The sequence below is a fragment of the Sander lucioperca genome, chromosome 19, assembly GCF_008315115.2.
Source record: "Sander lucioperca isolate FBNREF2018 chromosome 19, SLUC_FBN_1.2, whole genome shotgun sequence".
In the NCBI taxonomy this organism is placed as follows: domain Eukaryota; kingdom Metazoa; phylum Chordata; class Actinopteri; order Perciformes; family Percidae; genus Sander; species Sander lucioperca.
Window position 1 is genome coordinate 7,075,038 of NC_050191.1, and position 15,715 is coordinate 7,090,752.

General features: G+C 40.8%; 1 protein-coding gene across 1 annotated transcript in view; it reads right to left on the bottom strand.

Moving 5' to 3' along the window:
- Nucleotides 1-15,715, bottom strand: part of man1a1 (mannosidase, alpha, class 1A, member 1) — a 161,582-nt gene that overhangs the window by 13,570 nt on the left and 132,297 nt on the right. Inside the window, exons 6-9 of the mRNA XM_031321702.2 lie at nt 13,721-13,844; nt 11,102-11,195; nt 4,679-4,794; nt 286-505 (exon numbers count right to left, since the gene is read on the bottom strand). Of these exons, the coding sequence (XP_031177562.1) occupies nt 286-505; nt 4,679-4,794; nt 11,102-11,195; nt 13,721-13,844 (554 nt within the window). The remainder of the gene's footprint in view (nt 1-285; nt 506-4,678; nt 4,795-11,101; nt 11,196-13,720; nt 13,845-15,715) is intronic.

The window sequence follows — 15,715 nt, forward strand, 5'->3', positions numbered from 1 at the left end:
CCCCGTCGCCTATCGTTTGGATCAAAACCCACTCTCTAGTCCGCCAACCAGCTTCTCTCTGTGCCAGGAACCCACCTGGACGCTTCCCCCCCCTCCCTCACCTGCCTACTCAATCTGTTGCACATTTCTTGTCTGTGAATCAACTGCTTAACTCACTCTCTCGGTCCGATCTGCTTTTGGGTTTAACTACAGAAAACCTGACACAAACGTAAAACCAGAGTGATCAATGCAATGGAAAACATGAACTATTGTAGTGTTTATCGTCTTCTGTGTGTGCATACTTACCGGTCCTGGCGTAAGACTCGTGACAGGTCCGGGCGATCTCGGCGGCCTGCTCCATCTGGTGTCCCGTCTTTTCGCTGGGCGCTCCATCAGCACCCAGAGCGATCATACCGCCTGCGAAACAGGTCAGGTGACCCATCTTATGCTCCAGCAGACCCCCCTTCCACTCCGCTATGTAGGTCAGCCCGCCGCTCGACTTCCTTATCAGGTTGGTTTCTATTGCCTGAAAGACAAAGAGTGAGAACGTTTTTTATTTATTTTTTATTAGGGGTGAGTTGTTCCTTACTCCTAAATCCCATAACCTGTAGTCATCCTCTTCTCATGACCAGCTAAATCTAAGAGTGTTAGTCTCCCAGACCTTCCTCCACAGCGCTGCAGAGGAAGGTCTGGCTAGTCCACACAGCATTCCGGGATGGGAGAAAAACGTGCTCTGGTTTACTAGCATGTCTTTAAACCAATCACAATCGTCATTGTCGGCGCTAAACGCTGGACGGAGATGAATCTGGATCAATGCGTAGCACTCAAAATTAGAGATGTATATTTGGTGTACTGACCCTTTAACACAGCCCAGGTTGTAAAGAACAGGCGCAGGTTATCACATCAGTTATCATATCACTGCTGTGACTCAGATAATCACCCTGTACTCTTCTTGGTAAATAAATCAAGAATGCCTATAAGCCTTAAAGATCATGAGGGATTATGGGTAAGTATCCCTGCATGGTTAATTCTGCATTTTAGTCACCATGTAATATATTTGCTCCTCAGGGTGTGTGTGTGTGTGTGTGTGTGTGTGTGTGTGTGTGTGTGTGTGTGTGAGTGAATCTATTCACTTTAGGATTCTGTAGATTCATCTGCTCCCTGTCTTTGTCTTCTTATACAAAAAAGTGCTTTCTCTGTATGTGCCATCATCTTCCAATCTGCTCAAACTCACTATGTGGCTCCTCAGGATTAAAGACGGAATACTAAATATTTGAACATTTTGGCATAGCAGTGTTTGAAGTGAAAGATAGTAAACAATGACAAGATTGCCACTTTAAGCAAAAATAAAAGTCTACATCAGTCAAACAGAACCTAATTTAGTCAAACACCAGTTACAATCTCGAAATAGCCATTGTAACATGGTCATCATTTACATGATTGCTTCTATTATCTCATGATGAGCAACAGCTTCAAGGTTATTTGGGCGACTAAAATCCTTTAATATCCACCCTGCAGGGAGAAATAAACAGCAAGACCACTTTTTAATCTCTAAAGCTGACCTCATGTCTGTGGTCTGCTATTATCAAGCACACATTTATCATCCATGCAGCTCCCTATCTGTAAATAACATGTTCAAACCCGGATTTTGTCCATTCAATGACAACAACTTCCAATTGGCAGTACATTATAATACATTCATAGTGTTCTAGTGCTGATCCATATAGTGTTTACGTTTTCACATATTGATATGTTGATGTCGAAATTGAAATAAAGTGCAATGTTGCATCACTTTCAGCCATGCGACAGACCGCAGTTTTCAGTGGTAGTAGTGTAACAGATTGGAAATTATAGCCCTCAGAGATCAGTGCTATAACACGATGTGACGGCCGGGACAGAAAAAGTGCTTAACACCATTCACAGATGGCGTGTTTAGGGAGCTGTGACAAATGATGATTTTGATTTCAGCTGTATGATTACAGCTGTCAGGAGAAAAACCTATAAACAGAAAATGTGTTTCTAAAATTCGAAGTCAATCCATGCTAAAGAAAAATGGGCTTACACATTTATATATTTTCTTTATCACTATATTAAGAGTTAAATGTACAATATGTAAGTTTCTGCTGCTAGGGGTCTCTCAATCAAAACAATGGATAACGCGGACTTCTGATGACGTTTTGTAGTTATGTGGAATTATGGGAGCTGTATAGCCTGACAAGCCAGACCCACATCAAGATGTTGGGTCTGGGAACTCCCCATTGGCAGGGCTCAAGCCGAGGGGCGGGATAAACGGTTGTCTTTCAAATTCCCTCTGCACACAATAGGATAGTGCTACAACCAACCAGAGCAACGCTAGTTGATAGATTAAACGGCAAAACTCCGAACACATCTTCCTTTTTTAAGAATGACTTCAGTGCCGTTCTTTGTTCTTTTCTCAAAGAAAAGCTGAACTCCAAGTCTCCAGAGTCGCGGCCAAAGCCGATTCGAAAGACCGTTGTTCGCCAGCAGCAGCAGCCATCTTCTTTGTTTTCAAGTAGCAGGGAATTCACGCGGAACATTATGTTAAGCCCGCCCACCAACTCTATACACAAAGTGATTGGCCCGGCTAGAGTTTGGTTTTTTCCAGCCAACAGAGAGTTGCTAGACCCCCTGGCTGCCGATTACATTTGCTGCCGCTAGGGTGCGTCTAGATTTCTAGGCTAGGAGTTGTAGTTTTCATTGTTAAACACCATTGCCTATTAAAATGCAGTTACCCAAACATAATTAAATTTTTCTTGATTCAATTTGTATTGGTAGCTGACCAGTTAGCTAATGAGCAAGCAAGCTAACATTAGCCAGCAGCTAAAACCACTATATCACAATATATTTCAAACGTCAATGTCACCTTTTGGATGTTTTCAACACCGGGGAAAAAGGGGTTTGTTGTAACGTTACTCAACGATGCTGAGAGACAGGTGTAGGTGGGGATGGCTGGGGGAATCTCTGGGGCAGCCAGGATGTCTGATTGCCAATGTAGTGCAGCAGCAGATCTCCCAGCTGCCAGGAATTGTCTCCCCCTCACTTTTTTGTAATCTTAACTAGTCGTTTTGGTGCCTAAAGGCTCTGACACACCAACCCGACGGCCGACCGCCGGCAGAAAAGGCAGTCGGACTGATCAGTCGGCTCCCGCCTCTCAAAAAAGTGCCTCGGAACACACCGAAGCGACGCCGACTTGAGCGTACGTTCTGTGCGTGCGCGAGACGTATTCTGTATTGTCACCCAAAAAATGAAAACCGGAAATGACGGAACATCTCTCTAGACCTAGTAAACACAGAGCACGCTGTCGTCAGTCATTGTTTTCAGAGAGTGTTGATAGTAGTCAAGAAGGATCGTTGTTGTCATTACTCGCTGAACGGAAGAAAATGCGATGGCTAGTAATAAGAAGATACTGGCGTTGTCAGCTCTCGGGCTGCTTCTTGTGGAAGAAGCACTGATTTGCTAGTCAAGGGCTGGCACTCCACCAATCAGATTGGTCATTGAGTCCGACTGCCCACTGGCCGATTCAAGTAAAATCGGCCAAAATGGATGCCAAAGGCTTCTCCGACTGACGACGGCACAGAACACACCGAACAGACTTGAGTCACTGACCTCGCCAAACTGTCCGATGGCCGATAATCGGGTTGGTGTGTCAGAGCCTTAACCCACCTTTGTCTGGTAAATTTAACTGTAAAGACAGCTAAACGCGACGGGGGAAGAAATTCGGCAGGGAGGAAATTTTGGGCACGAACACCGGTAACGTTAACAGAGACGCAACGTTACGGATGACCGCTGTTTTGACTCGTGTGCCTGGGTTTGGTATGGTCTGTTTCCCAACAGTTCATTAAACTGCCGTTAGCGTCATTAGCACCCGGCACTGGAATTAAGTGTTGGCTGCGTTTGGATTGCTGTAATGATAGTGGCTGGCTGCTAGCTAGCTGGGAGCTAACAAACTATATGTCCCGGGGCTGTTGTCAGCTCTCATACCGACTGAAGTCTCTTAGCGTCGCGGGAGTGAGGCAAACAGACTGGGGTTGCTAGCTGGCTAAATTAGAATTAGATTAGTCGTCTACCTATAGAGCTAATATTACTGGTGAACGTATTCGTGGGTTAGCCCAGTGCTGTTAGCCGTGGTCAAAACAATCATACTAAAAATAACTTTATGAGCGTGTTGAACTATGTTGTAACCTTATACACCAAGCATTAGTATTAGCTACTTGTCAACCAGCACATTGTAGTGACGTTAAGCTGGATCGATCAGTATTGAAATGTATCAATAAATAATGTCTCTGCTGTATCACTGTGTTGCAAAGTGCCATGTAATTAATGACAAAATTATGCCATGTGGCAGAAAAAAGCAGTACTACGGTTATAACTCTTTCTGTGACATTGTATGATTTACAATTACTCTCGAATGTATCATCTGGGTGCCAGTGTTTTGACGGAAGTTAGAGGAACCAGAGGGGTCAAAGGTTATATGACGTCACTGACAGGCGACTAAATGAAAGGTCACGTGTCAGAAATAAAGTTACAGATTTCTCTGGGTTTGAAAACTGTTGGAAACATTTGGGATAGTGTAAGTACACAACTTAACAAAACATGTAACATAGGTTTAGTCGTTCAGAGAGTGTGTGTGTGTGTGTGTGTGTGTGTGTGTGTGTGTGTGTGTGTGTGTATGTTTTACCTGCAGGGCATCATAATACATCCTCTTGCCCTCTTCGTCAGTCTTGTCAGACATCAGCCAGGCCTTGAGCAGGTACTCATAGAAACTGTCACCTAGGCCACCCACAGAAACGTGATCTGCAACACACAGATGAACAAGATTATAATACACACAACTGATTACAACTGTTGGACCATCCATAGCTCATCCTCACATGACACAGGGCGAGATATATGTGTGTGTGTGTATTAATAATAAAGGGAACACATCTACAGTCTGTGATATACTACAGTATTATATATGTGTGTGTGTGTGTGTGTGTGTGTGTGTGTGTGTGTGTGTGTGTGTGTGAGTGAGAGAGAGAGAGAACAGGTTGTTATCGTAGGTGAGCTTCAGCCAGCCAAGCTGTACTTTTGCATTTGCCCTGCTGATCGCCAGTGAAGGCTCATCCATATGCATGTGTCATTAACAGAGTCCAGCCCTGTTTGTGGAGCGCAGAGATTAAATGTCAGCTGTGATCATCTTGAAGCGAAAAGAAAGGAGGCAGGTGGTGAAGATTGGTTTTGAGCCGATAAGAGTACCTGCAGTCCTTGCGAGTTCATTATCAAAACCAGGAGCAGGAGCACCGCGCCATCGAGAGAGATGACACGCTTAAAATAGAGCTGTCCGATTATAGAAGTCACGAAAACCGATTACAAATTTGTGTATAAACATATTTCTGATGCATACTTCGAAGCAGAGAGAGAGGGTGGAAACTATGACTCGGCATGCCTTATCCACACATGGTAACATAACAGATATTCAGATTAAACATAAAAAAGCTGAAACATGACTCTGTTTTCTGTGAATGTAGAGCATATAAAAGACACGGGAGCATTTCTGTGAGGCTGTGGTTAAGAGACATTTTTCAACAACATTAAGCTGCAAACATCCCCAGGTCATAATTTATTTAACAAATGCATTCCCATCCCTATTGCATCATTTTTCTCTAGATGAAAAACCCTCTCTGACTAAACAAGCATAAAAAGAGATTTTATTTTTGTGAGTGAGGATTTGTTCTGTTAAAACCTGCTGTTTCTATTCAGCATTTCTAATTGAATATGTCATCATTTGCATAAAATACTTGGATAAAAAGCACAGATACTGGCTCCGGTTAAGAGTGTCACTAAATGCCAACAATTATAACTGCAGATGTGCTGTCAGTAGCTTTATTCAATGTTTTTGGCATCAGATAATAAATGATAAGCAGGCCAGAGGTGCAGGTCCATATTTAACCATCACAGATACTAAAAGCCCTCCAATCAAGGGCTGGGTATCAAAAACAATACCAGACAGGACTCTAATAAACTCTGAGGCATACCAGTGGGTATTCAAAACTCAATAATAAAACTGTATTTCTCATTTAATGTCGCAACTTTCTTGTGGAAATCAAGACAAATATGCCCTGTTTTTATGTAGAACAGTGACTGGCCTGAACAAACATGATAGTTTGATAAGGTGAAATGAGTATTTAAGCGTATCAAGCATGAAAGGTTATTAAGTTTCATTCATTTCAAAACTGAAACGCTCACAAGCTTGAAGTCTCAGCAGATCATAACAACTTTAGAGACACAACTTTAGCCTTTGTGTTGATTTTCAATTACCTTTTTCCACCTCTGCATACGTCCTGCCCTATTTAGTCAAACACCACCGTCTCAAAACAATAAATCACAAAGAACATGATGTGTCTGTACTTTTTTGTATGCAGACACTGTTTCAAACAAAGTCAGTTTTTAATCTATTATCGGTCTAATTTGCCTAATCTCTGCAGTTCTTGGTAGGTGGCAGAAATGAAAAAACAGCAGGCTGAAGGATCATTTTTCTGATGTTCCCCATGTTGTGTTTAGGCTCCTGGGGCTCCACACTTCCAGGCATTATATAGTGAAAAAGCCCATTCAAGATTTAGATAAACTGCCACTGAAAATTGGACTTTCATTTGACGGGTGATGAGAAATATTACTCGGATGTTACTCTAGTTCTGTTGAACATGCAGGTTGCTGTTAGCTTGCCAAAACATTTAAGGATTGGTTCGACATTTTGGGAAAGATGCTTATTTGTTTATTTGCAGAGAGTTAGACAAAGACAATCAACACTCTTACATTTGTCCATTATATATGAGGCTAATGCCTTGAGATGGTCAATTTAGCTTAGCATGATGACTGGAAAGAGCACCTCTAAAAGCTTACTAACTAACATGGTATATCTTGTTTGTTTAATCTATACAAAAATAATTTGTGGTTTCGAGGGGTTATGTGCCAGACCATTTCCTGGGAGCAGTGACTTCCTGAAGTCTCTGTTAGGGACTGTTCGTTATTTAATTAAGGGGCCACCGGAGGAGTTTTGTGGCCTCTAACCTAAAAAGACGTGACCCTCCCCTCGTCAGTAATAATTTTCCTATGACCCTCCAAAACGATTTGAAAAAAAGGAATGACCCTCCCTTCGCGTGCAAGTTTGCACTTAACAAAGAAGTACAGACACCATTTGATTTTTACAGCCATGATGTACAGGAGTTAACCTCTGCATTCTCATCTTACACATCCCACTCCTCTGTTATGGTGTGGTGGCCATTTCAGTAGATTTACTCACTAACATTGTTGTGGAAACACAATAAGCATGGAAACTAAATGCACACTTCATGCATTACTGCATTACTTCAAATACTAAGTTACTCCTCTAGTAAACTAGTATTCATATGAAATAAAACAATAAAATATTGAGACCATTCAGCAAAGGACGCTGGGATATAACCAATTCAACACTGGTTACTATGGACTTGTCACTAGGCTTCGTCATTGTATATTTTAGCACATAGGTAAAGCTGCCGAAGCTGAACATTATATTCCAAAGCACATATGTTTATTTTTAAAGTTTTTAAGTTACATTGTAACAATTTAACAATTCGTCCTTATGAAATCCAATCGCGGCACGGCTGTTTTGTAACGCAATAGACAGACGCTTAAATTCAACTAAAATGTAACAGTGAACAATCAGTGTTGGACCTACATTCTGTTGAGATGCCTCTCCAAATGCAGAAACCAAGCGCAGTCACACCATAAAACGTTAAGACACGTTGAGAAAAAAGATCCGCATTTTGCCGTAATCCAATGACACGAAAAAAAAGTAATCCACAGCGATCAGTAGATCCACAAAAAGGTAAATGACACGGTGTATCCAGCAAGGCCGATACACTTCGCCGTTTAAACAAAGTGGAATAAACGTGTAAAAATCCAAATCTACACAAAACCCGCAATCAATTAGTAAGCTGACATCACATTTATATACATGGCAATTTTGGAAACCTTTATTGCAAGGTTGGCACGGCAAGATGTCCAGACTAGTGCAACAGTAATTTTCGTTTTTTGCGTCCTGCTGCTCCCATCGTCAGCCAGGTAATATTTTTTTTACTAAAGCAGTATATGAACTCTGATGTATTACCTATCACCATTTAGTTGTTTTGTGTTATTTAAGATATTTATTTAATATCTGGTCATGCCAGATTATTCCACAAATTTTTTAAACAATGCAATTACCCGTTTGAGCCACCAGGGGGGCAGTGCTCCTCCTAACCCCCCCCCCCCCCCCCGCGTATGCGGTCAGACCCATCTGCTAGGGGGCCGAGACTGAGAGCTACATGGATAAATATGCACCAAACAAGCCACTTTGAAATTTTGCTCTTTTCATGAATAAAAATGTTGGATGACCCTCCCCTCAGCAAAATATAAAAAGACATGACCCTCCCCTATTTTCCTCCGGTCGTCCATTCCATAAATACCGAACGGTCCCTTAGTGATGACAATGCTAATTGTCTCCTGGCTGTAGCTTCATATTTAATGTACAGACAATTAACTGGTGTCAATCTTCTCCTCTAACACTCCGCAAGAAAGCGAATAAGCGTATATTCCCAAAAAGGTCGAACTGTTCCTTTAAGAACTTGATAATTTGATAGTAGCTATGTCAAGACTTGTCACTTCCAGTTTGTTTTGAAGTCCAATTTCCGCTCTCCAGTGGTTAAAAATCGCTTAAAGCTGCTTTAAGAATGGGTTGAAAAATAGATTGCGATATGAAGCCCTTCTCCTGCCACTTGTCAGTGTCAATTTCATTATATCTACTCAGCTGGCAGTTTTCAGCGACATATGACATGTGGCATTAGGAGAGACTATACCTCAGATCCCTTCTCTATTGGTCTTTATACACAACGTTCCACTTCCGGGATTGCGCCGACCCCTTCTCTATTAGTCTATACACATGATCTTTCACTTCCGGGATTGCGCCGGATGTCCATTACCTTGGAACATACACATGTTCCACCAAAACAAGTTCCTTCCCGAGGCTATTTTGCAGAGGCGCCGTTGCTCGGTCCGCCGCCCAAGAAGATTGTGATTGGTTTAAAGAAATGCCAATAAACCAGAGCACGTTTTTCTCCCATCCCAGAATGCTGTGAGACTCTTCTCCGCAGCGTTGTGGAGGAAGGTCTGGCAAAGCGAGGCTACTTCTCCAATAAATATCTCTCGTTCTGTAACTCCATATGTTCCTCTACTTTTCCTCTCCAATAGCCCTGTTCTCTCCTCTTCTTCACCTCTCCATCATTATCATCATTACATTTTCAGCTACACCGTTTGAAGAGACTGATAATCGATTCAAAATTATACCCCGTTACCACAAGCTGTCAGAAAGGCAGCCAGATGAACGGACACATGATGTTAAAGATAGGGAGTGGGAAATGACAGTGAATTGTAGGGTCAGTCTGTCATCAAATATAAAATCAATATCAAAAGAGAACAAAAGAAATACATTTTTATGTCCAAAATGTTGACCTCCAAAAATACTTTATTTGTACGGTTTTATACAAAAGTATGCAATTCAATCTGCTTTTCAAAGGGTAAGTGAAACAGAAGGAATAATGAAAGAGAAAACTGAGTAAAATAGAATGAGAGGGATGAGACCAAAATAATCTGAATATAAATAATACAAAATGACAATCCTTATTACATGCTACTCTGAAAGAACAAATGTGATGAAGATTTTGAAATAAATATTCCAAAGTCTAAATCGTCAAAAACTGAAAGCTGCCTCACCATAAGACCTGCAACTATTGATTACTTTCACTGCCCACTAAACTGCTGACTATTCTCTCAATTTATCGTTCGGTGTAAAACAAATAAACATTTTTCTTTATCCATATCAAATTTCCCCAAAGCCAAAACTGATGTATTCAAATTGCACCAAACAGCTCAAAATCAAAAGAGATCCAATTTATTGTTAGAAGATGAAACCATTGAATTTTAGACTTAAAAAAAAGACTCAAGCTATAAATCGATTATCAAAAGAGTTACTAATCAAGTTTGTATCGATCGACTAATCCATTCTTCGACTTGTCATTTGAGCTCTACTGACCATAGAAGGTTTTTAACAAAAAGAAGTCGGTGGATCTGACAGCTCTGTTAAGGAGCTCTATAAAAAGTGGCGTGAGATCATTTTTCACAATAATTGGGGGCGAGTTCATCACTCTTAGACTTCTAAAATCTGTGTGGGAGCCAGTAAAGTGATTGTAATATCAGAAGGACATTTGTATTCCTGGTTTTAGATCAGTACAAATTACAGGTGTAGGATAGTTTTCTTTGAAAGAGCAGCATTAAGTGCAGTAATCCAGACAAGTGGTAATTTGCATGCTTAAGTGTCATCTCGGGTAAGAAAAAGTCCAACCTCTGTGACATTCTTTGAGTGATAAATGCAAATGTCATCAATGTTTCTAATATCCGCCTCAAAGTTCAGGTTGCTATTAACCCAACGATTTCAGTCTGTGATTTTCACTTTAATTACACTGTATTTAAATGTGGAATAACCATCTCTGCCTCGCTCTGTTTCATTGTTATTCTTCTGCAGGAAATCTTGAGCAAGTCTTGAATTTGTGTCTGCAAAACTTGCGGGGCAGAAAGCAATCAGCCATGTTTACTCTCTCTTTTAGCCAGTCAAGGACCAAAGAGCCAGATAAGACCAACCCATTTTTTTTTACAGTCAGTTAATAAGGATGGCCCACTGTATTAAAAAGTGCTCAAAGCAATATCCCAAATCATACTGACAATTTAAATCTGCTTTGATGTGAGCAACTGGAATATCTAGTTCCTAGAAGAAAAGCGGGAGCAGCACTGATCCCGTTTTCATGCTATGTCTAGTAGAAGCTTGTTTTAACAGGAGTTAGTAATTATATCTTAATGATAAAATCAGTTGTCTTGCAAAAACCTTTCTTGCAGCATTTATAAGAAAATACAAACACAGGAGAACAAATACTAGTTGGCACAACATCTAAGACTCCCACTCAGGTGTTGCCATCAGTACTATGCAAGTTGCAAATGCAAGAAAAAAAGGAAGACATTGGATGTGATAAGAGGGTTGAGGAGGACTTACGTTGGCCCCACTGGCCGCTGTTGGGGTTCAGGTAGTTGGGGTACAGCCCCTGGGGTTTGTCCAGGCGATTCAGTACTTTCCGGATGTTCATTACCTAATGATTAAAGAAATAAACCACAAAGCGCAATTCAAACACCACTAGTGAAAATGCAGTATGTAAAAGAATTGTATGAAACGCTAGGAGGAGACAGAAGCCGTTACAAATGTGACATAATCAACATCCCTGTTGGGAAATAAGGTGAAGGGCAGGCTTGTGCAAAATTCAGAATTGGCCTCCATTCAATTCATGAATTGGAATTTGAATTGACTCCGCCCCACAGGAAATTGAATTGGAATTGGAATGACAGGAAGTGGAATTAAATTCATGGCAATTCAAAGAAATTCCACACAGTCACACAACAGAAATAATGTGTTGAATCTCACATACATTCAGTGTTAGGAAGGTTACTTTGGAAATGTAATTGCTTACTGATATAAGTTACCCATTATAAATGTGCTTTGGATTACTTTATTTGGATTACTTTATCAATGCAAAGCAATTTATTTCTCTTTTATTAGTAACTAATTGAATTACACAATTTACCTCAGTAATACAACTAAATACAATTACATTAATTTTGTAATTGAATAACATAATTTCATTACACGTAACTAGTCACTCCTCAACCCTGCATACATTTTGTTCCAAATTATAGATAATGATCAAATTCTTTAAATAATTTACCCCCTCAATGTTGTTTAATTAGGTTTGTTCCAATGTTATTTTCATTTCAAAGTAATCAAATAACACAAAGTCGTTGTAAATGCAGTTATCGTTTATTCCAATGCAAAACTCACTGAGCAACACTGTTGCATCTAAGGGCCTTTTCTCACCTGAAAGTCTGAACCAAGGTCCGGACCAAGGTTCATGTTTTTGTTTCATTGTATACATTTGATCCGGTAAGTTTTGGTTTCACACTGCAGTTATGCAAGCGCACTAAAGATCTATACGTATAGATCTTTAGATCTTAAAACTACGTCCTGCCGTCATCACATACGTGAGCTGCATCTCCAGATACTTATAATTGATTGGTTTGTAGACGGGCTTCCCCGTCCTCTCGTATCTCTCTCTGTGTCGGAGTTTTTTCAGCTGACTGCTGCTCTCCTCTACTGCCGCGGCTCTTTTTGTTTTGTTGTGATGTTGAGAAGCAAGACACTGGAACTTTCTGGAGAATTTATTCAGAGACAAACGGAAACCTGCACTGCACATTTACTACCACTTAACAAATAAACTGCTGATGTATTCTCTGCTCTGATAGCCGACAGCTGTCTGCTCTGAGCGCATTCACCGTCACTCTCACTCTCTCATGTAGCCTACACACTAAGCACCGAGCTATTCCTTAAAGGAGCTTCCCCGGTCTTGTAACACAAGGAGAGCCTGCCAGAGCTTCTTCTATTTGGTCCGAAAGTCCGAACCATCTAAAAAATGCTTTCACACTGTAAACGAACCGGACCATGGTTCAGTTTGGTCCGGACCGAGACCACCTCTTTTGGTCGGACCAAAATTTGGTCTTTTGATCCGGACCGTGGTCCGGGGGAGGTTTCACACCTCTAATTTTGGTTCGGATCAAACTGAAAAGTCCGAAAGTCCGGACCAAATGAGGTATGTGTGAAAACGCCCTAATTCTCAATAGCTCCTCAAATGTTTTATCATTGAGTCTGCACCATTCTGATCTGAATATCTTTCCTGCAACACTAAAGAAGAAGACGTTTGAAGTAGCCTTGATGGAGCCACAGACTGGGGCACTGCAGTGATTGCATATGGCTCTGTGGTTTCCAGGTATTCTTGTTGGAATTGGTTCTTCAAAATGAACTAGTACAGATGAACTTTTAGGCCTGCTATTATTTTCCATGTCGCTGTTATTACAGGTGTCAAATCTATAAACGTTTCTAATCTGAAGTTGTAAGGGACTTCTGAAACTTAAAAAGTCCAGTGTTGAACATCAAATTGTGTGGAAAAGAAGCTTTCAAACCAATGTCCACCTCAAATTGTTTGGCAACCATTTTAAATACTTGGTTAAAGTAAAGCATTCTGGGAAATTGAGTCATGTTCCATCATGTTCCACAAAATTACAATTACAATAAATCAAACTTAATTATTTGTTCTGTGACTAGAGCTTTTACCATTCATTGCTCGGGGAAAACATTTCCTGTTAATGTAATCTGTACAAGTAGTTCAAACTAATATCATGTATAGAATATGTAATGCAATCATATCTGACATATACTGTAAAGCTTCATTGTTTAATACTTCCCTTAAATTATGTATATGAATTTCTTTGAAATTGTACTACTTCCTTTAATTCAAATTCAAATTGAAATTCTATATCCTGTTTTTGACATCAATTCAAATTCAAGAATTTAATTGGAATTTAGGAGTCATTCTCAAATCAATTCTGAATTGTGCACAAGCCTGGTAAAGGGGTGAAGAGTCTGGTTTGTACTTATTTTTGCATACAGGAAAACACCTTTGACATTACAGAAACTTCTAAAGTGCAAGAGTGCAAGTGGAAATCCTGAGCAAATGCAGCCATTAACTGAAAAAAAACAATATCATCTATTCTCATGTGTGTCTGTTACCTTCTGTGCAAACTCAGGATTCCCTGAGAGTTTGCTGAGGTGCATGAACTCCAGATGCAGCGTGCCATATTCTGCCAGGATGCTGCTGCCGCCTGATGCCCAGGGCCAGTTTCTACCAATACCACTGGACAAAGATAGAAAGAGGAGACAGAGGTTTCTGTTTAGAACACAGGACAATAAAGAGACCGAAGCACAGGGCTGCATCATGTTTGACACTAGGCAGTTAAGAAGATGATCTGACATCTTTTTAGCTACAAGCACTACCACCTTATTTTTTCACAGCTGAAAAGAGGCGATAAATCCTCCAAAAGTCAGCTCAAGCCTCTCAGTGACTCAGCAGAAATACTTTTTGTGAAGGCTGCTAAAATGTTACCGCAATTTACACGTTATTTTAGAAATCCGTCTTTTGCTTTAGTGACATTTACAAACAGATTCTCAAAATGGATACCGACTACTGACACTAAAAGCTATCGTCACACTCCATCTGTCATATTTATGGGTGCATTTGTTTAGTTGGTTTCACACACTTGACTATGGCAGCACTTTATATCCTTGCCGGTGTCTCGAGGCCAGTCAATCAGAGCTTAGGGACCCCACCCTCTCCCCTGACGTTGCCTGTAGTGACGATGAAGTTGACTTGACTCTCAGGCCATATGTGAGCGTTATCAACCTCTGGCATGCTTGACAAGGACAGAAGACTTAGCAACAGGGTGTGGGTGTGTGTGTGTGTGTGTGTGTGTGTGTATGTGTGTGTATGTGTGTGTGTTAGATCATTAGAACCACTGACAGATCACTTCCAGACTAAGGACTGATGACTCTGGTGGCGATGCTTCAAGTAACTACTCATGAATACATATTAACAATTCACTATGCTGTGTGACACACACACACACACACACACACACACACACACACCAGTAAGTTTGCACTGCACTACAACTCCACATGGACATGTGGACATGAGCTGAGACATCCAAAAAATAAGAAAAAAAGGAGGAGGAAGAGGAGGAGGAGGAGTGTGAATTGGGAGAAGTGCCATGCACACATATTGCTTCAAAGAGGTGGATGAACATACTAATTATCCCCCCTTCAACTCATCACGCTGCACAAGCCATAATTTGTTTCCCATTACACCATGGATTTAATCAAGTCAACCAGACACAGAGAGGACCAGCGCAGCATCAGGCAGCGAGCAGAGATCAGGGTCAGAGAACATAATATGGTGAAGAAAAATCCCATCACTGTACGGTAGACCTGATTAAGTTGGGAGCTGTGTGTTTGTTAGCTTTAACCTGATGCAGACATATTCAAGTCTATGATTACCTGCACAAAAAGTTGAATGTATTGTTAAATCCCAAATATACAGTGTGTTTTAGGGTTCCAGCTACAACATTAGTCCTTTATCTCCACAACACTCTCCACTTCCCCTCAGTCAACTTGTAGGCTTGATCTGTCCATCCATCTCTTTCAATCGTTTTATAAACCCTGTAATGAACAATAAATCCCTTCTCTTGGATAGAGTGGAGGTAAACACACACTTTTCCAACTCCCTCGCCAATCCCAATCCCCCCCAAAGCCCCGCTGTGAGACAAACTAAATCCCTGTTAAGGAGAACAAAATAAAAGACAGCAGGGAGAAGTTGCTGCATAAACCAAACAGACACAAACCAACGAGGGGGCAGATATAAAGTAAAATACTGGAGACGGATAGATGAGGGTGTGTTTGGAATATCATTAATCTGGCCAGGGTGTCTGCATGTTTCAGAAAGATAACTAAGACTACTTGAGATCTCAAATGCCAGCTGGAACTTAATTAGAAACAGAAGAAGTTTTAAAAACCAGAGCTGTCAAACCCCAGTCTACTTGTTTGATCACAGCTATGGAAGTTGTTAAACTACTTGGGCAAAATACGACACTGGGAATTTACGTAAAGCAATAAAATGCTGTAACTTTTCAAAGAAATAAGATGAATAAAAGTTGCTTTCATGAACAATAA